Here is a 25,681-nt window from a genome sequence, read left to right on the forward strand (position 1 = left end):
AAACATATCATTATGAACTATGCATTTTCCAAAATAAAAGAAATTTAGTGGGAGGCATTGTTTTACATTTTAATGTCTGGCTTAATAGAATTAACTGGCTTCTCATTTTTGCTTCTACATTCAATCTGTTGCATTTATGTTGCTTGAAATATATGAAGAAAAATCTAACCTTGCATAGATAGATACACAGGTGGAGAACAGAGGGCAACCTCATGGACTCCTGAAAGACCAGCCGTACATTCAGAACCATGGACCTAGAAAAATGCAATGTAGGAAAACAGTGTCCCCCCACATAGAATCCGGTGTAATACGCGGACTGCATTACGAAGGCAGATGGGCAGTCATTCTTCTCCTCTAGCCAGGAGCTGGAGACCAGGGACTTGTGACTGTTCCCCAGCCTGGGAGTGGTGTAGGGGCCTGTCTTGCTGTGCCGAGTCCCAGGCTCTGTGACTCTGTGGGACAGGAAGTTGCATTGGGAATCTCATGAAACACACGGGACATTTGTTTCAGCTCATTCAGGTTTGTGTGGACAGGCTTCTTGCATAAAGAAAATCAGTGACAGCTTCTGACACTGCAACATGAAAGACTGGACTGGTTTGGGTAATAACTGAAGATCTGGAAGTTTGAGGTTCACAGATGTTTTGGTGAATGTAGATTGGTGATGATATTTAGTATTATTGTTATTATTTGGAATTCATATCTGCTTTCAGTTCCCCGTGTTTATGAATTCCAAATTTCACAGGAATCAGTTGCTGGGCGAAAACTTTCCTTTGCCTCTGGAAGTCTGTTAGAATGTGAGATTTTCAGGCTTAGGAGGAATGTTAGGGTCAGGAAGGCGGTAGTTGCACCTCGACCTTAAAATAGAAACTGTTGTGCATTTATGCCACAGAACTCTTGTATGTGTCCCTTTTTTGTTGGTTTTTTCCCCTGTCTTAGTTGGAAGCTGGGTTTGTGTATGTTTTCTGTGGGGTGTGAAGCACCCACTTGTGCCAGGCTTTGCCACAAAGGATGCATTCTGCCCTTTGTCAGGAAGAGGAGACTGAGGTTCAGAGAGGCTAGGTGGTCCTCCATGCTGCAGTTGGGATCGTGGGCCACTCCCCTGACTTGGTCACGCTGCCTCGTGGACACATCCACTTGGGAAGATTCTCTCTCCATTTGTCAGAGCTCGTATGCCACGTTGTGTGTAAGATGTTCACCTAAATTCTAAAAGCCTTGTGGGATTTTTCTCCACTATTAAAATGGGGAGCATAATGCCTCCTGCTCAGGTGGCATGGGTGAAATAAGAGAACTGAGTTCCTTCCTGGTCCAAGAAGTCCACCCCATCCCACCCCCCATGGTGTCTTTCCTTTCCTTCGTATCAAGTGTCCGAGGCCTTCAGATAAAACCTAGTTGTTCCTCACATATGCCTCCGAGCTTCCTACTTACCATGGGAGTCCCTTCTGTCTAGGTAATTACCCTGGTTTCGCTTTCATAAAAGTCAGTCCTCCAGGGGCAAGGTTGAATAGCACTTGTTAAGCCTGATTCTAGCTATGCATTCAGAAGCAGAAAAGGTACTTTCCCTTAAAAATATTCTGTGATTTATCCTCTCACCTAATCTGTAAGTTGTAATAGAAATTAATACAGGGCCATAATCCTGTGTCTGCAATTTTAAAACCCAAAAGACGAAAACCAAAAGTTTTCCTGTAACTCATTTTTGGCAGAACGTAGTGAGTCCTGAACTCTTTGGAGGCAAAATTTGACTTGAACTGCCAGGAGGCCTTAGCAGACTTGGCTGTTGTCCTCAGTGTGGCTTTTTCTGTGTGTCTCTGCAGACATGTAAGTGTGTTTGATCCTCAGCCCTGCTAGGGGTTAGGTAATATACAACCAGTGCACTGTGTCACCTTTCTAAAATTCACAGATTCTGAATCGTGACATGCATTTCCTTCAAGGGCTTTGGTTGAGAGATTGCAGAACTCTACTGAGTTGGTCACATTTATGAAATTCCCCAAGCTTTATAGGTCCAGATAGGGATTTGCCAGCGCTCTACCCTCTACCCCAGTCTGCTCTTCCTGATCAGTTCATTTTGATGACTCATCTGGTTTCCCATGCTAGACACTCCGCCGTCTGCACGCCCTTCTCTCAGTCTAAGTCTCTGCCCCGAGAGTAAGTCTGGAGTCCGGCCCTATTTGCTGCCCCACCATTGCTCTCCAAGTTTAGGGCCTGTGACCGCTCCCTGGCTCGCGGCCCAGCTGACCTCCTCTTGTCTCCGCCTGCCCTGGGCTGTCTTGCAGGCTGGCTCTTGGAGTTTTCTTTAGTGAGGAAGCACATGTCTCTGACCCCTCGGTGGCCTGTGCTGACTCCACAGCCTTCACATGACCCACAGGCTAAGCCTGGTACCCAAGCCATTCGCTTACAGGCCCTGCTTTTAACTCTCCCATCCTCTCTCCTGATGGCCAGCCCCAGACCTGTGAGCCATGCCCATTAGCAGTCTGGCGTCCAGCCTGCGGGCTTCCTGCTGCCTGTGTGCTACACCACCCCCCACCCCCCACCCCACCCCCACCCCCGCTCCATGTTCATGCCTCTTTCCGCTGCTTGGGTCAGTTGAAGAGTCACTTCCTCCAGACAGCCTTCCCGGACTCCTGTCCTGTGTCTGGGCCAGGCCTCTTGGTTTTCAGGCTCATCTCCGTAAACTGTAGTTCTCTACCTCTCCTCTCTGTTTGCTACCACCACCTGATGGAAGAGAACCACTAGAACCATCAGTCATCTGAAGTGGTCCCCCTCATTCTCGTGAAGTCCTGTGCAAGCAGGGCCACGTCCCTCTTGTGCCCAGCACCCTGTGCAAGTCCTGCAGTTAGTAAATATTTGCATTTTTCTGGATTTTTCTCTTTTGTTCTACCAGACTGTGAGTTTCTTAAGGGCCGAGAAAGGGTTGGTCTTTCAGTTCCATGACACAGTTCCTGTCGCACAGGGAGCTCTGAGCACAGGGCAGGTGTTGCTGTTACCGTGCTCACGTGAGTACTTTGAAAAGCCCACATCTCGCCTGCAGAGTCTTTAGGGCAAGGAGCAGGTGCGTTGCTGTGTGCCGCTGCTTGAAAAGATCTACACGAATAACCCTGTTTCTCAGAAAGCAGGCTTGGTGGTCATTTGGAGCACCCCACCCCAGTGGCCAGTACTCAATCTGGGCTAGCTCTGTGTGGCGTCACCGCAGGCACGCACACTCTCCTGCATTTAACCCTCACAGCGGCCCCCAGCAGGTGCAGGTGAGAAGTGGAGGTGTGGGAATTAGCCAAGTGCCCGAGGTCACACGGCTAGGACCAGTGAGGAGGTAGTGCCCAGTCCCAGGGAGTGTGTGGAAACACTACCCGCGATGGAGCAGCCAGGACTCCCCAGGGGAGGGCTTGGCTGAAGAGGTGGAGGACGTGAACTCCCCATGAGAAAAGGAACGCGGGCCCCTGGCTCTCCTGACAGCTCGTGCTATGAGCCAGGGACACCGTGAGCGGTCGTTGCTGTGTTTTCCCAATTCCCATGCTTTTCACTTTGACATCTGCAGTATGAGAACTCAGTCTCTGGAGCTCGGGACCAGCGTTCAGGTCCTGGGTTTGCCACTTCCTAGCCGGGTGATTTGATGGAAGGGCTGATGCTTTCTTTCACCTTCCACATTTTTCTCATGAATAAAATGAGGGTGATGTTCTTGTTTGTGTGGTGACCTGCCTAAAATGCTTCATGGAGTATTACCAGTGTGATGGATGGTCTCGTAAGAAAAGTTCTGTCCCCACCTAGAGTTCTTGGTTGGTTTTTCGAAGTTCCCTAAGTCAGGGACCCACAGTGCAGAGGGTTGCTGATGTACTTCAGATGCCACTGAAATGTACATCTGAGGGTTTGTGCTTAGTATAAGAGATGATGCTACATGTAGCTTTTAACTGGTGAAACTGGATAACGTTCAAGATCTGTAGTTGATCAGAGAGTGTCGGGGCCTTGCCACCAGTGGCCCACTGGGGCCGTGTCCTTGTGCTCAACGGAACATCGGTGTGGGACTGTTGGTGGCCTGGCTCTGCCGTCAGACCGCCTCAGTACCTTCCTCCCACTGACCTTTCCCAAGGGGTGCCTGTTAGAGGCCTGAGGACAGAGCACAAGAAGTTCTTAGGTGGTTCTTTTTTTCACATCAGCATGCTAATAAAGGTCATATGTTTGATGGAATTTGGCCTAAGGTTTGTTTTCTCATAATTGCTTGGTGGCAAAGCTGTAGGTCACGTGGCTTTAGCAACCCCAGGAAGCTACCGGGGGCTGCCTGCCTCAAACAGGGTATTAGATAATTCGCAGGGCGTGTTGCAAAATGAAAATGCAGAATCCCTCTTTCAAAAATTAAGAATTTCAAGACTGTGACAGCGGAGCATTAAACCCAGCACGAGACCCTTCTAAGCACAGATCCATTGTGATTACACAGGACGTGATGCCTGTGAATGCCCTGCCCCAAATCTGACCATTATTGAGTGGTCCAAGTGGCACCAGTCACTCCCCAGCCTCCTGGGCTCATCCTCTTAGGAGCCTTGCAGGGATTAAATGAGGAATGTCCCCCATCGATAGATGAATGGATGAAGATGTGGTATATATACAGTGCAATATTATTCGGCCATTAAAAAAAGAATGAAATCTTGCCATTTGCAACATGGATGGATCTAGAGGGTATTATGCTTAAGTGAAAGAAGACAAAGACAAATACCAGGTGCTTTCACTTATATATAAACAGACTCATAAACATAGAGAAACTAGTGGTTGCTAGAGGAGGGAGGGAGGCAAAATAGGTGAAGGGAATGAAGAGAGGGCTATAATGTCCAGTTACGAAGTAAGTCAGAGATGAAAAGGAGAGCATAGGGAATGTGGTTGACAGTATTGTAATAAGGTCACATGGTGCATACTGAGTCATGTGTAGAACTGTTGAATCAATGTGTTGTACCCCTGAAGCTGACATGGCATTGTATGTCAACTATAATAATAAAAGTAAAAATAAACTTAAAAATGCCTACTCCACAGGCAGGACCAATGAGTGCCAGATCTTGTTTCTGTAGGGGTGGTATCTGATATAAGAGGGTGGTCCGGTAAGCAGAAGTGCTCACAGGGACACAGTGAAAGGGGGCCAGATCCTTCCTGGCATTGCTGCATGCCTCCTGAGGCCTGTGTGTTCTCCCACCTGGACCTGTCCGAGAGGCAGAGGCCACCGGAGGGCGGGGTGTGTGCCGGGCTGGGGCGGGGCGATGTGCAAAATAGGCGGAGGTGGGAAGGGCACCATCGGCTGGGCAGCAGGCGGGGGTGATGGCGTGAAGAGCCTGCTCTATACCTTTGCCCTCGCTGCTTGGAGAATCCGGGGAAAGAGCTTCACCTGTGCGGGTCAGTACGGTGCTTACCGAGCACTGGAAATACAGCTGCTCCAAACTGAGACGTGCCATCAGTGTGAGGAGGACACTGGGTTTCAAAGGCTTAGCATGAAAAGGAGGAATGCAGACTGTCTCAGTAGTTTGTGTATTGATTATGTGTTGGAATAACATTTGTGTATGTTGGGTTAAACAGTCTTAAAATTAATTTTACCTGTTGCTTTTGAATGTGGCTGCCAGAAAATGTCTCCTTATGGTTGAGTCGCACATGCTGTTGTAGACTAGGAAGGTGTACAGGGGTGAGTACCCCCTCTCTTACTCACACGGGCGCTGGCCGCTCTGCACACACCCCCGCCCCACTCCCAGGCTACGCCCTGGAGTAGAGGATGCCACTGGGAGAGTGGATGAGGAGGTGCGCAGAGCTCCCAGGCTGGGTATGTAGAATTGGTTCTTCAAGTACTGGAGGCTGTCCCTGCTCTCCAGCAGTGGGGGTGACATGTTCATGGTGCGTTTGGGGACAGTTGGGGGAAGAGGTAGAGTAGGCAAGAAATGACTGCAGGACAAGAAATCAGGAAAGTAGTTAGACTGTTGTTGTCCTCCTAAATCAAAATCAGACAAACCGATTTGGATTGATGAAATGCTTTCTTGTGAGGCTGAGGAAGAACACACGAATGTGTCGCCCTCCCCTTGCTGAGGCCGAATAATTAAGGTGAACAATTACCTTGTGGCCTGGATGCACCTTCTGCCTTTGCTGATCCAGATGAGGCCCTGATTCTCACCTGGGTCCAATTTGGCCCTTGGTGTGGCTCTAGACGTTCCCCCCCACCTCAATCAAGTACTTTTCTCCCTGGAAACACACTTCCCCGTCAGGCACATTCCAGAAGGAGGGGGGGTGAGGTGGGATTTGATAGATATCAGCCCCAAAAGCCTCCTGGACAAAAGTCTTTAAACCTTAACTGAACACCAGCTTTTTGTGAAAATAATCAGGATGTTGAGGGTTTTTTTTTTTTTTTAACTTCTTTCTGGAAGGTAACTGTTTTGTGTAAAAGAAAACACCTGCTGCTTCTCAGGCTGTTTCAAAGCACCACCTGTGGTTTAAAAGTACAGAAATACACGTGTGGTGTGAAGCATTTGCAGGCCGAATACGTGCGGGCTGGGGAGGGTGGATCAGGGAGTGTCCGCAGCGCCGTGGGGCCTTGGGCTGCCTGCAGGTGCCGTGGGACAGGGCGGCCAAGAGCCGCAGCTATCTGCCCCTCTGGAGAGTTAGACCCAAGTTTAGAGGATTGACAGTTTTCTTTTTGCCGGAGCTCAAAATCCAGATACCTACAGGACCGAGGGTAGTCCCAATGTTTTTCACCTGAACCGCCACCAAAACATCAATAACTGCTGATTTTTAATTGCTCGCATTATTCTCAGAACAACCACCTGCCCTTGTGTACAGCGCTGATTTATGATCCAGCTCCCAAAGATCCGTTCCTCCCCCTGAAGCCCATCAGATTTCTGGTTCAACAGGCTTTCTTTTTTTTTTTTAATTAGGTCTACCGCATGTTGTTTTTGCAGGGCGAACCTTCCCGACACATCCGTACTTCTCGGCCCAGCTTGGGGCGGGGCAGCTGTCACTCTACAACATTCTGAAGGCCTACTCGCTTCTAGACCAGGAGGTGGGGTACTGCCAAGGCCTCAGCTTTGTAGCGGGCATCTTGCTGCTTCACATGGGTGAGGAGGAGGCATTTAACATGCTCAAGTTTCTGATGTTTGAAATGGGACTGCGGAAACAGTATCGGCCGGACATGATTATTTTACAGGTAGAGAACCTTCCTTATGTATGTGCTAGAAACAAATGCCAAAAATGTTTAGGGTTCCTTTCCAGGTCTCTCTCTAAGGAACTTTTCCCACCATCCGTCAACACTGGAGTAGCTGTCCTTGCTGAGCATTTAACTGTGTGCTAGGCATGATGCCGAGTGTTTCATATTGCTCTTACCGCCTCAGTAGACACTGTTAATCAGCTCAATTTATAGATGGGAAGACTCACCTTAACTCAGGGAACCCGGCTAGCAAGTGGTCGAGTTGGGGTTTCAACCCAGGCCTGTCTGACTCCAGGACCCTCCCTTTACCCTTCTTCAAACCATCTTCAGACAATCTTAATTCCTACCTCCCACTGTTTGTCACTTCCTCTGCCAGGGATCCCCCAAGGGCCCCCTTAGCCCTTGTCACCCAGGGTTCAGCTCACATCAAATCCTGGGAGAGGCTCTTTCTGACCATCCTGATGCTGTGCCCCGCCCCCCAAGCCCAGGCAGGTGGATCATGTTATCCTGTCTCATTTCTTTTGGCATAAAACACTAACTGCCTGAAATTATCTTGTTTCTTTATTCATTGACCTGTTTACTCTCTGACTTTCCTTAGCATATCTCATGAGAAGGCAGGAATCTAACCTATCTTGGAGCTCCCTAGTACCTAGAACAGCGCCTGGGATGATGTAGGCACCCAGTCCGTATTTGTTGAACGAACAGGTGGCAGGTCAGAGCAAAGGAAAACCAAAGGGCAGTGCCAAGCACTGCTCCTGCCGCTTTCAGAGGTGGGGAGAGCTCCGGATCCTGCTTTGGGAATATTCCTAAATGTCGGATCGCGTGGATACCTGTTCATTTACCAGCAAGCTGCTCTGACTTCAGAGCCTTAGGATTTTTTTTTTTTTTTTAAAGAAAGAATGCATTAGAGCCAAGGACTCTTTGAGGGCACCAAATTGGGTGGCTAAAAATCCTTTTACCTCCACCTGTGACTATGAACCCCCCCCATGAACATAAATCTCCTAAAAGGAAGCCATTTCATTAACTAAAAAATTTTGACCCATGTAACACTTCCCATGGATACTGTCCCAGGTTCTTTCTATGTTCTCCCCATTAGCTTTAATATAGGTGCACCTGCCATCAAAGAGCGTGGAATTTTCAAGTTAATTTAGTATTGCAACACATGACTCTTTTGGGGCTTTTGGCCTTGTTGACTAGATTCTTTTTGATCCTAAAAAGCCACAGCTGGTACTTAAGGGCTATGTTGTCTGGGCCACTGGAAAAAGTTTTGGATTTGTGTGTGTGTGTGTGTGTGTGTTTCGTTTTGTTTTGTTTTTTGTCGGTTTGGGTGATACATGTCCAACCTGTAGCATCTCAGTGGGGTTCTGACCCTCTCTAGATGGTGGTACCTTTGGGCTCAGGCCATCGGACTGCCGAAACCCGGGCTGACTCTAGGACCCTGGCGAGCTGTGGGACCCATCTCAGGCTTCCTCCCGGGACCATAGCATTATCTGAAGAGGGGACCCTTTGGAAATTATTTTCTGCATCTTGAGATAAACAGTTGTCTTCTTATTTTAACTTGCCCAGGATCTGTATATTTCATATATTATAAACCTAATAAGGAAGTCCCACCTGTCCTGCCTGTTGAGTAATTTCAGGGGTTCTAGGCAAATTTACTAAGTGAACAGGTGTAATAGAATCCTTCCACAGGATCATCTTATGCCCCCACTTCACTCTTACATTTTGAATTCCCCCGGGTGCAAGTTTTGCTAGGCATATGTATTTTGTAAGAGAATATGTGAAATGTTCCCACAAGATAGATGTTTAGATTCTAGGAGCCAAGGAACTCAGGGAGCAGTAGAAAGAGAGGAAGTGGTAGGAGATGACCCGACATTCTTGTTCCGGGCTCCCCCTGGCCAGTACCTCTTGTGCACCAGGCCCCCAGCAAATGCTCGATGGGTAAGTGAGCGGATGAGATCATCACACTCCAAACAGAGTACCTAACAGCGTAATAATTCTTCTCTCACAGCCTGTGAGTGGGATAAGGAACTGAACACAGTAGCAGGTATCTGGTTCTGACACTGTGTGTGTGTGTGTGTGTGTGATTGTGTGTCCCTGCAGATCCAGATGTACCAGCTCTCAAGGCTTCTTCACGATTACCACAGAGACCTCTACGATCACCTCGAGGAGCACGAGATCGGCCCCAGCCTCTACGCCGCCCCCTGGTTTCTCACCGTGTTTGCCTCCCAGTTCCCACTGGGATTTGTAGCCAGAGTCTTTGGTAAGTGGGTGTCCATCCGTTTGCCCAAACCAGCTTCTCCCGTCAGGTAGGAAACATGTGTTCTCATTGCCTGGTGAGCCTCCATACTTTTATACCTGTATCTTCGGCAAGAATAGGGTGTTGTTTGACATTCGGAGTCTAGTTGGCATTGGGTTTTGTGAACTTCACTTTCTCTGGTACTCATTGGCTTCCCTGGACACTGTCATCTGATGGGGTTTAGACCCAGCCCCTCACCACCAGGCTCCCCCAGGGCAGACATCTTTAAAGAGTTGGCCCCGGGCCCAGGCATGTATTCCAGGCGTTTGTGTCACAGGAGTTGTCTGCCTCCACCTCGCTGACATGATGGCTCCTTCAGGCTTCAACTGGTGACTTCTGCACTCCTGTTTTTTCTCAGTTCCCTTCACATCTCTTCCCACTTGACTTCTCCTGCCCTTGGCTCTTCATTTCCTCTGCCAGCTCAGTCTGCAAGGACCGCCTCCATGCTGATGACTCACTCACTGGTCCACCCTCACAGGCCCGTGCCTCATCTTCCCAGACACCTCAGCCCCTTCCATGTGGGGGCTCACATTTCACGCCATCCCCTACTTTTTTTTTTTAAGATTTTATTTATTTATTTGACAGAGAGAGAGAGAGACAGTGAGAGAGGGAACACAAGCAGGGGGAGTGGGAGAGGGAGAAGCAGGCCTCCCGCTGAGCAGGGAGCCCGATGCGGGGCCCGATCCCAGGACCCTGGGGTCATGACCTGAGCCAAAGGGAGACGCTTAACGACTGAGCCACCCAGGCGCCCCCATCTCCTACTTTCTTGATCTACTTTTGGAGAAGATTGTCTCTGTCAAAGTCAAGCGGGTGTTCACGTGCAGAGTCTCAGCGGCCTTGAGATGGCAGGGAAAGCAGGTGCACTTGAGCTCCAGGAGCCGAGTGACGCCGGGAGCACGGGCAGTTCTCCCATAGTGGGTTTCCCTACGTCAGAGTGAAAGAATCATGTTGACAATTCAGGTTCTTTTTAAATTTTTTTTTTTTTACTATGGAAGTTATTAAAAAATTGATAATCATCACCCATCGAGTATTTTTAAAGTGTCACTGATGTTCACTCACCTGATAGTTTAAAAATCTGCAATCTTCTCATACTTTTTTAGATTTGCTTCCGGAATTAGAGAACATCTCAAAGGGGGAGGGGGTGTCCAGAACCATTGAGAGAGCAGTCCTTTGGCATGCTTGGGAAAGACAGCTTTGTAGATCCAAATTTTAGAAATCCTGAAATTTGCCTTTTAACATAGGTGGGCACTGAGTTGCTCTTCGTACCTCTTTCCCCCAGAGTACAAATTTTTTATTCTTATTCCTATCCGCAAGAACTTCTAAAGAATGTCCCATTGGGCTTTACTAGAAGAATCCGTGTTCTTAAAATATTCACTACCCCCACCCCTTTTTGCCTAACTCCCTCCCCAAACTGATTCTTACTTTCTGTCCCTTAAAAAAAAAAATAATTGGAAAAAAGATACTTAAAAAAATCTTTCCTGGTTAAATAAATCATTAGTGAGATTTCATGAAAGTTTTATACCATAGTTTAAAAAGAAGATAATTGGGGCGCCTGGGTGGCTCAGTTGGTTAAGCATCTGCCTTCGGCTGGGGTCATGATTCCAGGGTTCTGGGATGTAGCTGCCTGCTCAGCGGGGAGCCTGCTTCTCCCACTTCCTCTGCCCCTCCCCCTGCTTTTGCTCTTGCTCTCTCTCAAATAAGTAAATAAAATCTTTAAATAAATATATAAAAAAAAGATAATTAAAAGCCTGAAAATTATCTCCTTAGTTTACTTACAAGAGTCACCAAAATCATAAGCTCTCTAGCTGTAGGCTGGAAGTCTTTCTTGCCAAAAATGTCTGTTTTTTTTTTTTGTTTTTTTTTTTTTACTTTTCTTACTCTGGAAATTGAAAATCATTAGTCCACTTTTTCTCCTGATTTTTTACTGTTTTTTCCAAAACAGGGTAACAGGAGTGAGGATTGAAAGAGGTGGGTGGGGAGGGGAGGGGTTGGTGTTCATGCTTTGAAAACAGCTCAAGCATCGAATTACAGCATTTGTGAGAAAAATTCTGCAAAGGGGACTCCGATGAGAGGGTCAGCACTGAGGGATGGCCGCCTGGGCCTTTGGGTGCTGCCTTGCAGGTAGCTCTGGGGATACCAGGGCCATAGAACTCTGGGAGAGTTGCATAAGTAAGAACTCTGCTTTGGAGATGACAGCCCTCCTGTTAGAGAATATTCGCAACTCTAAAGCGCATTCTGCCGACTTCATAAATTAAAAGCTAAAGCCGGCAAGAGCAGGCTATTTCTATTATGTAATCAGTGGTGAGTCTTGGAGGCTCTCCTACATTGTGCATAAAGATGCCAGTGTGTGTAACTCCTGGGTCCTGTGCACAGACCCCTGCTGTACTAAGTGAGTCCTTATCCAGCTGGCTGAGACTCCTCAGATTGTAGGCAGGAAGTGGGAACTCAAGGCAGCACTGTGTGTGATGTCATTTTGCAAAAACTGTTGGTTTTTGTTTTTTGCACAGTCTATTGCATCTGCCAGGACTTAAAACCAAACCATTTTATTAGTAGGTTCCATAGAAAGGTTTTTTAAAAACCACTTCTGCATTTAGCATTGGTGACTTGAACCGTATTTATTAAGCTCCATGATGGTGGATAGCTTAGTTTTAAATCCCCAGACCTGCCATTCATACACTGTAGTCTGTTTGGGCCCGAAGCCCATTTCCTTGTAAGCCTTTAGGCCTGAATAAACCCTAAAAACAAACGGACCTTTGTCGGCTGTTCACCATTTCGTTTGGAAGTGCAGGATTCTCAGCTTGCAGACAGCATAATTCATATATTAATTAACAGGTTACTTCACATTAGGTATATGCTCCTTGGAGGAACACCAGCCAGTGATGCTTGCACCTTAACCTTCCCGTGGTGATCACACTTCTGGAATGTCAGCCCTCCTGATTGGGTGTCACGGAATGTAAAATAGCCTCCTCCTGCATGTCTTCAGTTCGGGTGGAGAGGGGTCCTGGGAGAGATGCTTGCTCCGTTGACCTTCAGATCACACCTACCTTTGGGGGAAAAAAATCTGAAGAATAGGCCCTGGCTTGTTCCTGATGGAGGAGGTGGCTGTGGTCTGGAGGCTCCTGATGTTTGCTAGAGGATGTGCTGCCAAATAGATGAGGGAGGAGGTGGAGTGGAGAAAGGAAGGGTTTAGCAGAAAACACAGAAGCCACCTGTAATAGAGGGAAGGATTCAGAGAGGCTTTAGGACTAAAATAGACTTAAGAAAACAAGATGGTTTAAATGGCCAGGAAAAAAAAGGCTCCCCCCGGGGAACATGATCCAGTGGCAGGGAAGTGAGTTTGTGCAGCCCTGTTTGTGCTGTGGTCCTGCTGCAGATCTGCGAGTATCCTTCATGTTCCTCCCACCTGCTCCTGGTAGGAAGGGGGGGCTCTCACACCCAGAGCACCCCAGCCTCCCAGGAGAGAGGAGAGGGCTTGCCCTTGAAAGCAACAAAGGTGGCTGGAAAAGAGGATGCAGGATAAGTTCGCTTTACTGGCCTTGTGCTTTGCATAGATGGTCCCCTGCCCCCCACCTACAGGCCCATTCCCACCCCCACCCCCACCCCCGCCCCACTGCCGCCGCCCCAGGAAAACTGCACCTTTAGGTCATGGGCATTTCCAGCAGAGTTCTGATAGGTTAATAACAGAACAACAGGGCTGCTGAAGTGTCTTCAAAGGAAAGTGGTTATTTGCATTGTTCTCAGCAAATAATTTGCAAAAGTGGCCAAGTCAGCTGAATTTCAGGTTCCCTTTACTTCCTGCCTGATAAAACCCTTTGCCTGTTTCTGGGTGGCTTGAAGCAGGAGGGAAGGGAAGTTGGCTGCAGTGTGGGGAGCAGGGCTTCTAGGGGCCGCCGGGGTGGCTCCAGCAGTTGGCTTTCTTGTACAGTGTTTTTCAGATGCAGGCAATGAACTCACTTTTCCAAGGAGGCTTTTTTTTATTTCCAGAATGTAAATGTATAAGGATTGGAAGATGGACAAAAATGAAAATAATTGGATTAGAGCAGTGAGTTTATAGGTAACATTTTTCTCTGCAATTCCTTAATTATTTAAGTTTTAAAATTTCCAGAGAAAAAGGTAGTCATTGTTTAAGGGTTATAGATATTGCCCCCAAGGCTAGTCAGATAAATTCAGGAGTCCCTGCCACCAAGCAAAATTTTGGTGGGCACAGGGGTGGGGGAGGTCCTTCCTTTAACCCTTGTGGCACATTCCTTCATCGTGCACCAAAATGAGCTCCTTATTTGAGGCCTCCCCAGGCTGACTGGCTTCTGGGGCCCAGCTCCCCCACCCGGACTCGTGTGGCCGGCCGGCTTGCCTTCCGGAGGGTGGGCACCTGGAGTGGGCCTCCAGCAGTGCTAGGCGAGCATCTTGTGGCTGGCAGCAGGCCCCCCTGAGTCTGCGGGTGGGAATCAGGGTGGTCTCATCTGTAGTGGCTTTTCTCTGTCTAAAGCTAAATAGCCTTGGCAAGGAGCAGGCTCCGACTGGGTCTCATTAATATCATCTCCTTACCAGCGCACTGATCTACTCCGGAAAAAAAGGAACAGGAAGCCCTGGCTGACCCCTGCTGTGCTCTGGGTAAAGTTAGAATGCTGATGTCTGGACGGAATGCCCTTGGTGACCCCCCCCACCCGCTGCCCCCCTCCTTCCCTCCTCACTCCTGACCTCGCAGGTTTCTTTTGGTTCTTCAAGATTGGATTTGGCAGCCACCTTTCCTTAGAATTTTTTCATCCCTTTTGTTCTCCTAACACCTGGGCATAACTCTACCAAACCAACAGCTTTTGGTGTCTCTGCACTTTGCTGTTTGTACTTCCGTTCACGGCTTGATCTCGTACCTAGTACAAAGCCTGGCATATATTAGATGCTCAGTGAATGCTTGCTGACTTAAATGAGAGAAACTTCTCAGCAGATAGAAGAGTGCTCTTAAGATGCTGGGAATAGCATTAGGAAAGAACATTTGTATTATATTAAATACAGACAGAACCAATGAGACAAATATATCCAGGGCTATATATTCAAAGAGTGTAAAAACAAAAAAGACCCCACCAGGGCGCCTGGGTGGCTCAGTTGGTTTAGCGACTGCCTTCGGCTCAGGTCGTGATCCTGGAGTCCCGGGATCGAGTCCCGCATCAGGTTCCCTGCTTGGCGGGGAGTCTGCTTCTCCCTCTGACCCTCCTCTCATGTGTGCGCTCTCTCTCTCTCTCAAATAAATAAATAAAATCTTTAAAAAAAAAAAAAAAGACCCCACCACCTCTCCCAACTTTTTTTTGTTGTTGTTTTCTTCATACGGCCCAGAAAAGTCAGAGTTTAGAATGGTAGGGAGCACTCCGCTAAGTAGATTTGTTATAAAAACCAAGATCCTGGGGCGTCTGGGTGGCTCAGTCAGTTAAGCGTTCGACTCTTGATGTCAACTCGGGTCGTGATCTCAGAGTTGTGAGATAGAGCCCATGTCTGGCTTCATGCTGGGTGTGGAGCCTGCTCAAGTAAGATTCTCCCTCCCTCTGCCCCTCCTACCCTCCTCTCTAAAACAACAGCAACAACAACAAAACCACCAATAAAACTTGGAAGACCTATTGTTTGCCTTAAGAGATTGCTGATATGGATTGCATATTTGATTGTGCTCCTAAAACTTCCCCGATAATTACTTCTCTTACTTGGCTTAGATGTGGCACTCTATCTAGTTACTAGTACATGTCTCTCAGAGACTAAAGACACTGAGCTCTGGCAGTTGGGCCGGTCGTGCAGTCCTCTCCCAGGACCCTTGCACAGAAGGCTTGGTATGTATTCTGATCGATGCCATCAATATTTGTTCAGCTATAAAAGTTGATCTACTGAAAGGAAGTCTTGCTGTCTAAACCCAGAAGCTTCAAGTTTGTTTTGGGAAATATTTCTTTTTAAAAACACATCTTCGTTATAGTGCTGTTTGAGATCTTTTGTATTTTCTGTAGTGATGAATTACGTGGGTTAGACTGTGTATTTCATAAAGCAGACATTTCACAAGAATATTCTTAATATAGGGCTATCTTGATACACATAGTACTTCCCCTAAGAAGCTCAGATTTCAAAGATACGACCAGTTCTCTAATTTATCTTCCCAGCCTTTGCAGCCACACTTAAGAAGGAGGCCGCCCTCCTTTTTCAGCTTCCTGGGGCCTTTCCAGCTTTGTGGGGCCGTCCAAACCGTGAGCACTTGTGACATTTGTGGAAACAGTGTGGCCCTGAGCTCTGTGAGAGACATGGGTTGACAACGCACCCTGGCACCGGGTCTGCTGGTGTGGCCAAGGCCTTGGGGAAGGTCACAGAGCATCCCCAAGGGATGACCCGGCCAGCCAGCGCCGAGGCCTGCCCTGTGCGCAGCCCACAAACCACTCCGACACGGACACCTTCCCCTTCCCCATGTTAGCAGCTTCCAGCCTTTCTTGCTTCTTTTCTTCCTTCCTTTTTTTTTTTTAAGATTTTGTTTGTTTGACAGAAAGAGACACAGCGACAGAGGGAACACAAGCAGGGGGAGTGGGAGAGGGAGAATCAGGCTTCCCGCCGAGCAGGGAGCCCGATGCGGGGCTCGATCCCTGGACCCTGGGAATCATGACCTGAGCCGAAGGCAGACGCTTAACGACTGAGCCACCCAGGCGCCCAAGCCTTTCCCGTTTCTTGATGGCTTCTCTGCCTTGTCACGCTAAACCACCTAAAGAAGCCCAATGCTGGGGGGATTCTTCCTCTCACCTGCTTTTGTCTTCCAGAATTTGATGAACTGGACCACTACTTTGTGTCTCTCATTATCCCTGCAGCTCCCCACCCCCCATGTTGACAGTTGCCTCTAATTAGATTTATGTCCTCATCTTTAAAATGATATTTTTTTCGTGTATTTTTAATTCCAGTTGTTAAGTTACTTGCCTGAATTTAGTCATCACTTAGTTGCTAGGGGTGTGCTTTGGCCCCAGGGCGATTTGACTCTGTCAGGTGGCTTCAGCTCTGTGAGGAAGAGGGGAAGCCAGGGCGAGGCTGGCTGCTCACCCCGTTGCCTGGACCACTTGCCCTCCCTCTCAGCACGTCCAGTCAGTGTAGGGGTTGCTAACATTGGCCAACTGTTGGAAGAAAAAACTATGGCAAGTACTAGAAAATAACTCTGACGGAGTTCTTTGAATTTCTCTGAAGGAAGATGGTTTTTACTGCATTGTTATGGTAAAATCCAGCATACTGGCAAGTATTTAATAATGTACTTTTGCAACTCTGCAGACATTTTATAGATTTTAGAGATCTTTTAGTTCCTTCTTTCAAAACGGGAAAGAGGTGCAGTTTTTTATCTTAATTTCTGATGCTGTGTATCTAAACATCTTTCAGTTTTACTCATAAAAATGTGTTTTAGGAACTCTTTTAAAACCCCAGAGCAGGGCGCCTGGGTGGCTCAGATGGTTAAGCGTCTGCCTTCGGCTCAGGTCATGATCCCGGGGTCCTGGGATCGAGTCCCGCATCGGGCTCCCCGCTCAGTGGGAAGCCTGCTTCTCCCTCTGCCTCTCTCTCTCTCTCTCTCTCTGTCTCTGCCTCTCATGAATAAATAAATAAAAAAATCTTTAAAAAAAAAATAAAATAAAATAAAACCCCAGAGCATTTCTAGAAAAATAGTGTAATAAAAAGTTTTCTTTTAACTTTTGAAGCATGTTAAGAGTTTAATATATTTTTAGAACAATAACAAAGATTGAACCTGTGAGACAATAGCTTAGCAGTACGTTTATCTGTATTTCTTTTACTATTTGCAATATTGTCTTGACAACCTTATCTGAAATATCAGGCACTTCAAAAGGAAATAAAGTTTGCAATTTGGGCTTACAGTTTCCCACCGTCCTGCTCTAATGTGTGGACAAGAAAACGCAATGTTACTTCATCGGAAACTGGTCTGGTTTAACTTTCTGCATTTCTGTGTTTTCCCAGATATGATCTTTCTTCAGGGATCAGAGGTCATATTTAAAGTGGCATTAAGTCTGTTGGGAAGCCATAAGCCCTTGATTCTGCAACATGAAAACCTAGAAACCATAGTTGACTTTATAAAAAACACCCTTCCCAACCTGGGCTTGGTGCAAATGGAAAAGACCATCAGTCAGGTATGCTTCAGTTGACCTTCCAAAGGCTTACGCCCTCCTGGATTTGGAGAGCTTAATTTTCTTTTGATCGGGACCTGCCTCCTACCACTTGGTTGCCCGGCAGGTAGGAAGCTCATGGCCAAATACATGTTCAGTGACTTAAGTGCATGTCCGAGCGCGCGTGTTTTGGGAATGTGATGGGGCTGGGCCACATGTGAACAAGGGGGCAGTGGTCAGTGCTGACAGCCAGCACAGTTTATCGGTAGTTACTTACAGTTAAGGGGCTTCACCCCTAGTTGTTTGTTCTTCTGAAACACATGTGCTATTCAGTGTAGGCTCTTACAGTAGAAGTGCTTTGGTTTTTTTTCTGCTGCGTGGTATTATTTGGAATTTTCTAAAAATAACCCTTTGATAGCAAAATCATGATAGTATATATTCTAGAGATTTGTTTCATGATGTGTTTTTTCTTTTTTTTTTTTTTTAATAGAATTCAGTTCCACATCTGTGGCTTGAGCACCTCTGGTTTCTGTAGCCAACAGAACCGTTTCTCTCAAATGTTAGGGGCAAGGGTGAATTGAGCCAGAATTACAACTAGATCAGTTGTTCAATGGTCTGGTTTAGGGATGAGAGTAGATTTTTGAGTCTGTATAAAGAAGAGTCTTCTAGTAATGTTTGCTGACTCTGAAGGACTGAGCTATTTATTTAGCAGAGGGTGGATCACCACTGCAAGTGTCCAGGGACTGGATGGCTGAGAATGCTCTGGAAGGGATTTCTGCATCGGGGCCAGCAATCAAGCCCTTCCTAAGCCTAGAATTTACCTCACCTGCTCCCAGTGCAATGCAAACAGAGTAGTTAGGTAAAAACAAGTAGTGAAACAGAGCTAATTTTTAAAGAAACCCTTATTCTGAGGACTTCTGACAGTCCAAGAGGAATCCAGTAATTCTGGCGGACTGCACCCAGATGCGGTGTTTTTGGTTTTATTTGCTGCCCCTCCTTCAGTGTGGAGCACAGAGAAAGAAGCAGGTGTGGCCTGGGGAGGGGAGCCAGTGTGAGCCTGGGTGACTCTGGATCTCCGCACATTTCCTACGCCCCTACTTCGAAAGGGTGCTGCTTTTCCACTCTGCACTTTCGTTTTTAGTGAATTGATGCATCTTTCTGTATTTTGCTTCCCTGGCACGTTTCTCTCAATGTGAATAGCTTTGGCTTGTTCTGGCCCTACTTTCTGCCAGGTTCTGTGTGAATCTACATATGCACAGGATCTCATTTCATCATGATCGCATTCCTGAGAGGATAGGTGGTTTTAACCCATGAGGAGCATAGGGCGCAAAGAGGCAAACTCGCTGGCCCTCGGTCACCCTGCTGCCGAGGGTTGTGGTGGGGCTTCTCTTGCCTCAGAGTGACTTAGCAGCTTCTCAGCACCACCATGCGCCTCCGGGCATCGTTTAATTACAAAGATTTTTCTATATTTTACCTGTATGTTAATACTGAATTCTCTGCCCTTTTGGTTCTTGAATTTTTGACATTTATGAGCACTGATTCCCTTTTAGAGCTTTCACTGCGTATACTTATATTTTATGGCCCCCGTGGCAAACGCAGAGAGCCTTGGTCACCTCAAGTCTGTGCCCAGGGAGTGCCTCGACCTGGCTCCTGGCTCTAAGGCAGGCAGTCTCAACCTGACATTCAATTTACCTCCTGGATATTGAGCCCCAGAAAAGAATCCCATTTTCTCCTCCCTTTTCTGTAAAGAATACTTATTCACAGTATCGGGTTCTCCTTAAATGTTGGAGGAATAGAAATGGACACAGCATGGAGAGAGTTTTGTGTGTGCACGCGCATGTGTGTGCACCTGGTTTCAGGCAACTGTCTTGAGCTTGGGATCCTTTATTCCACTGACTCCTTAATAATCCTGGGATGTGTATTATAATCCGCATTTTTATAGGTGGGGAAACTGGGCATGGATAGAGTAACATGCCCAACACCCTGTGTGCGATGGCAGAGCCAAGAATGTAATGTGTCTCTGACACCGGAGCCCATCCTGTGCAGAGAATGAGCATGGAATCCAGTAATTCCAAGTGTGGTAAGAGCCACAGTGGTGCTCATGCAAGGGCATATGGGAGCCAGGCTGGTGGAGTGTGCACTGTTGATTGGGAATTGGGAGAGTTGAATTCAGCTGGGCCTAAGGAATGAGCTAAGAACAGGGGTCAGCAGACGTTTTCTGCAGTGGGCCAGATAGTAAGTCTTTCAGGCTTTATGAGCCAGAAGGTCTCTGTTGTAGTCACTCTACTCTGCCTTTGCAGCACAAAGGGCAACCAGTAATACATACGTACATGAATGAGGTGACTGTGCTGCAATAAAACTTTATTTACAAAAACATACAGTGGGTCAGATTCAGTCCACAAGGGGCTCTCTGCTGATTCCTGATCACAGGCATGGGAGTGAGAATTGAGAGAAATTCTAGATGCCTTTGCATTGAACTTTGAAGGGAAGGGTCGTTGTGGATTGGGAGCAGCAGTGTGGGGAACACAAAAGTCTACATTTTGGGGCCCAGGTTTTCATCCTACCAAGAGTCTTGATGGGAAGCCCAGCTCTCTACCCTCTGGCCCTCCCATGCTTTCCATCTGGAACTTGACATCTGTCAGGCTCACTGCCCCCTCCCCACCTAGAGGGTGCTCTAGTTTCAAGTCCCACTCGGAGATGAGGCCTGAGGTACAGTGCGACTCCTTGGCAGCCTGAGACGGCCCCCAGGCTCAAGTCTTGGAGGTCCACAGGGTGCAAGTGACAGAACATTCATTGCAGCCGACAGAGCATACTGTCTTGTATGTGAAAGTCCCGGTGGGCCTCTGTGATCGTTATGGCTCCACTTCGTTCACTGCCTTTTCTGTGGATGGCCTCAGCTTGAGCAGTGGGGACATAGCCTGCATCCAGGATGGGAGAGAGGGAGCTGAGGATAGGGCTCCGCTGTTTTGGTTCAGTATGGACAGGTCCAGAACTGACAGAGCCCAGGGCAGAAGGGGAGGGGTCTCTGAAGTCTCTGTGGCAGGTGCTCAGTTTAACTGTCAGTTGAATATGAGCCATAAAAATCCTCTGACCCAACAAGGGGGAAACCCTGGGAATAAACAGAAACCAAGAGAAGGAGCTGGGCTTGTCACGGCGAGCGCTGTCTGCGTCTGCCGGCTCGTTTCAGTGTAAGGAAGAGCAACAGTTGGAGGGGACTTTGGGAGACAGAGCAAAGAGCCGGTTTTCAGGTTTTCAACATCCTTGGGGCGGCATTCAGAGTGTGGCCCCAGACCCACACCTGTCCTTGTACCCTGTAGGAGCTTGTCAGAAATGCATAATCTGGGTCCTTGCCCCAGGCCTGCTGAGTCATAATCTGCATTTTAACAAGAGCCCCAGGGGATTCTCTCTCTCTCTCTCTCTCTCTCTCTCTCTCTCTCTCTCTCACACACACACACACACACACACACACACACTGGAACATTTGAAAAGCTCTGCTATGGGCAGCTTCATTGAACACACTAGACAATTCCCTGTTCTAGTTGAGCTTGTAGGATAGAAACCAGAATCTTAACAAGGTTCCTTTGTTCAGGAGCCGCTCCTCAAATCCCCAGTGTTGGGATGGCCTCTTCTGCGTGGGGAGGAGCCCTCGCGGCTCAGGCAGTTTTGGGCAGCTTGCTGGGCTGAAAACAAGGGCTTTTTCCAGAGGCCAATCAGGGCCATTCCAAAAGGGTGGGGTACAGTGAAGAGGAATATCTTACCACTGGGATTGTTTAGAATTGCTTGCATGTGGTGATCATAAAAACAGACCAGTTTTTAGTTGGGTTTCTAATTTTTAAATTCACTACAGGCACTGTAGCCCCTCGTGGCTGATCCCCAGGCACCCTGCTCAACTCACTGAGATGGACGGGGGGTGGGGGGCGGGGGGCGGTGCGGCGCAAGGCCTGGAGGCTGGGAAGGTGGAAAGTACGTGGCCAAGTCTGCAGACGTCAGGGTTAATGGCTTCATTACACAGAGTGTCCACAGATTGCAAAGGCGAACTCACTGTGTCTCCAATAGCAAATGAGCCAAGAACATAAACAGACAATTCACTGAAGAGGAGATCCATCTAGTAAACAAATATCTGGGAAAATATTTAGCTTCATGCATAATTTAAATAACATAAAATGCTCTACCTACTAGATTAACAAAATGAAACATATTAAGGCCAGTACCCAGTGCCAAGGGTAGACTGTATCTGGCACATTGGTGTGTTGTTGTTAATGGCATTGTGCATCGATTATTCCCATTTAGGAGGCAGTTTGGCGATGTGTATCACAAGCCAGTAAAATATTCATACCCTTTGACTCAGTAATCCCATTTCTTGGAATGTATCCGTAGGAAATAATCCAAAATATGGGAGAAGCCATATGTATGAGGATGTTTAGAGCTGTCATTTATAACTACAGAAACTTTACAAGTAACTAGATATCCAGCACTTGATGAATGGATTAACAGGGTTATGCCACGTCGAGTAGGTAGGATAATGAAGCCATTTGTAATTATGGTCATGTAGAATATATACAGCAACTCGAAAAAGCCTTGTTTGAGGACCTGGGCTCTCCTTTCTCCGCCAGGCACATACTTCCATGCTTTGGGATCAATTCTAGGGCATAACTGCAAAATCAAGGGCTCTAAGTATTTCAGCAGCCAGGAGATAATGATGCAATTAAGCAGTGATGATTATGCCCAGGATGGTTCCTGGGAATTGAGTCCTGAAAGAGTGTACAACTTTGGGCACAGCTGAGAGCCATTAACCTTAGCAGGTCATCAGTCTGTATTAAAGGCCACAGGTTTTCTTCCCAGGTTTTCCAGATTAGTAGCTCATTTAAAAATAAGTCTCCATGGAAGAAAAGAAGTAACTACATTTATTCTGCATCATATTTATAATTATACACCAGTGCCACGGCAGTCTCGGTTTTAATGTTTGCGGTTTTTACTGTGTTTGAGCTATTCAGAGGTTCCGTGATGTGGCATCCTTTGTAATTTTGCTGAAGCACAAGGTTGAATGTGAGGGTTTCATGACAAGTGTGTGGAAGCAGCTTCCTTAGCTAAGTGAGCACCTACTCACCTTGCCAGGTGTGTGCTGGGAACTCCCATGAGTTGCTTCACCTAATTCCCACAGCGATGCTGGAGGTGGGTGCTCTCACCCTGTGTCAAGGGCCAGGAACCAAGGCCAGGAAAAGTCAAGTAATTTGCTCAAGGTCATTCAGGGCGTTGCCAGGGGAGCCCTGATTTGAGGGCTGAGTCCGTTTTCTTGACTGCACTATAGAGATGATAATCCCTGCTGACCTCACAGTCACTTTGAGGGACAACAGAGAATTGCCTATCAATATGGCAAACTTTCACACGCACGCACACCACAATACAATGTGTAGTAGTTTTTCAGCATAGAATGACTTTTGTGCCTAATTGGTCTCGTCCATTGAATTAAATTGAAAAGCAGGAAGCTGAAAAATTAATCTCCAGGCAGAGAAGATTGTTGGGAATGGTGAGAAAGTAAACATGGTTTTGAATATCGATTTCAGGGAAGATAGGATTCATCCATGTTTGAATGCTCATACGGCGCCGTCGGGGGAAAATGAGGTTTTCATTGATTTTCGCTACGCTGGAATTTCTTTCTTAAAAGACCATGAAGAGTTCCTTTGCACTCTTGAAAGGTCTATCTTCATCCTCCAAATGGGTGTTCTGTGATGCTGGCCTTGTTTCTACGGAGCCAGCATGACCGAAGGCTCAGACCCACACGCAGAGCCTCTCTGGGACTTCAGTCCTGAGCTCAGAGCCACAGCCCGTGGGGCGATCCCACAGAAACAGCTGCGGAGAGAGGCTGCGGCCGCGCCTGACCCCCTCTTCAGCGCAGCTCCCACCCAGCTCACTCAGAGAAAGTACAAACATGAACAACTCACTTGTGCACTTCGGGGCTGTTTTTCACACGGGTGGTTTTTTGATCACTGTTACTATTATAAGCAGGAAGGCATTGTTTCATGTTCACTCATCTGTGTGGGCGACATTTGGGTTTTGGCTCGTTTCTGCATAACTTATGTGCAAAGGAGGGTTTTTTAGTAAACAGTTCCATTACTTAGCTGTTCTTGTAACTCTGAAAACCCAAGTGAACTATAATTAAACTTTGACTCGGTGACTGGGCAAATATGGCTGATTCTTTTGTTTTTTTTCCCTCTCTCTTTGACCCATAGCTGATGTGTCTAACACAATAGAATTTTCAGAGAAAAAGGAAATCTGTCCTGAAATAAGAACTAAAAATAAATTTTTAATAAAAAGCCTTTTAAAAAGTAAGGTTTGGGCTTTTGGAAAATGAGTTATCAGAGACCCGTACCTATTGTTACCTTGGGTTTAGTTCTCAATGCTTCTTTTGTTCTTTCGTCCCAAGTAGAATTGTTACCTTTTCAATGCAGGGAGTTTTCCTTATTTCTCACTGATAGTACCAGGCCCGGAGTAGGTGCTTAGGGCATGCTTGTTGACATGGCCACGCATGCATATGTGTGATTTTTCTCATTTTCAGTGCCTGATGACTTTTCTGTATGTAACAGGTGTTTGAGATGGATATCTCTAAACAATTACAAGCCTATGAAGTTGAGTACCACGTGCTTCAAGAAGAGCTTATCGATTCCTCTCCTCTCAGTGACAACCAAAGAATGGACAAATTAGAGAAGACCAACAGCAGCTTGCGCAAACAGAACCTTGACCTCCTTGAACAACTGCAGGTAGAGCATATTTATAAAGCTGCTTCCTGAGCCCCGAGCGTATGGTAGATCATTAGCGCACCAAACCACCAGCAGGCTGGGTTTTCCCATGACCGAGGGACCTCTCCCTACCTCCCCTCCCCCTGGTCTGTTTATAGTTGGGATCAAAGGTATCCCAGGAGAACTGCTCCTTTTTATTAGGGAGCAGACAGATTATCCTTTGCTGAGGTCAGACAGTCCTGGAACTTTCTGAGAGGCTGTCTCTGCACTTAACCCTTTTAGGAGAGAGGCCCAGCGATGAACTGGGGTCCAGGATGCCTAGGGACTATTCGCTGAATGCCAGCAATTGTGCTTTGAGTAATAATGAGAGAATCAAAGGCTTGGGCTTCTGTGAGCAAAACCAGCTAGGTCCATGGAGGGATGTTAGGGGAGGGGAGTAACACAGAGATCTACCTAACAAAACAAACCAGAGCATATGGTCGCGATTTTTGAGTCCTTACTACAAATAACAAAAATTTGATTAATGAGGGACATAGTTCTCCCCTCTAGAAGCTTCCATTTTAACATGGATAAATGTGGATGAGGACATGTGGTAGAAATGCAAACAGACCATGCATACGGAAGGCTGACATGCGGTAAGCCTGGGGATGTAGTCCAGAAATGCAGCTCTGTCAGATCCAGCGTCGTCTCCACCCACACTGTTGCCCTGGGCAGACTACTGACCTGCCCTGTCCCGAGTCCCTCGTCTGTATGACACACAGTTCCTAACTGCTGAGCACAGCTCCTTTCCCAGTCACATAGAATAACGTAATGATACGGTCTACTTTCTTAATGCCATGAATGGGCGGTAATACTGTTAATGTTAAGGAATTGTTCTGAGGGATTTAAAAAAATTTTTGAGTTGCTGCAAAGACAAATACATACTTGTCCCCGAAGTGTGTATTTTATGGTGTTCCTGGGCTGTCCTTAGAGTACGCCTGCCACCCTGACCTTCTTCATCTTTGTTTTCTCCATAGAAAGTTGCTGCTTTGCAGACACAAGCTTGGCTGCGTTATGAGAAAGGCCAGCATTTGAGAGTTTAATAAATCAACCCTTGTCCAGAATGCATTCCTCCCAGCAGGGATTTGTCCCAGGAGACCTACTGGCTATTTACTGTAAAGGAACAAAGAAAAATGCTTTCGCTGCCCAGTCCTAACCACCAGGCACATTCTGAAATTTAGCTTCTTTTTTTCCCCTACGACTGAGGTGTCCTAACTGAAAATACGCTTGTGTACAGTATCTCCAGGATGTCTTGGCTGCACCCCGAAGGGGAGGCTCGCAGGGATAAAGAGACTTATCTGGCCTGTAACGGTTTGCAGTGGAGGTGGTAATTTTAAGTGACTTCCAA

General features: G+C 47.1%; 1 protein-coding gene across 6 annotated transcripts in view; it reads left to right on the forward strand.

The window, feature by feature from the left end:
• TBC1D1 (TBC1 domain family member 1) overlaps positions 1-25,681 on the forward strand; it is a 226,589-nt gene that overhangs the window by 197,177 nt on the left and 3,731 nt on the right. For 4 of the 6 annotated variants that reach the window (XM_027598091.2, XM_027598093.2, XM_027598094.2 and 1 more), the window contains 4 exons: positions 6,885-7,153; positions 9,254-9,413; positions 17,412-17,581; positions 24,142-24,315. In XM_027598091.2, coding sequence (XP_027453892.1) covers positions 6,885-7,153; positions 9,254-9,413; positions 17,412-17,581; positions 24,142-24,315 — 773 coding nt within the window. The remainder of the gene's footprint in view (positions 1-6,884; positions 7,154-9,253; positions 9,414-17,411; positions 17,582-24,141; positions 24,316-25,681) is intronic. The other 2 variants (XM_027598092.2, XM_027598095.2) reach the window with 1 other exon arrangement.

This window comes from Zalophus californianus, chromosome 2 (genome assembly GCF_009762305.2).
Source record: "Zalophus californianus isolate mZalCal1 chromosome 2, mZalCal1.pri.v2, whole genome shotgun sequence".
NCBI classification, from domain to species: Eukaryota; Metazoa; Chordata; class Mammalia; order Carnivora; family Otariidae; genus Zalophus; species Zalophus californianus.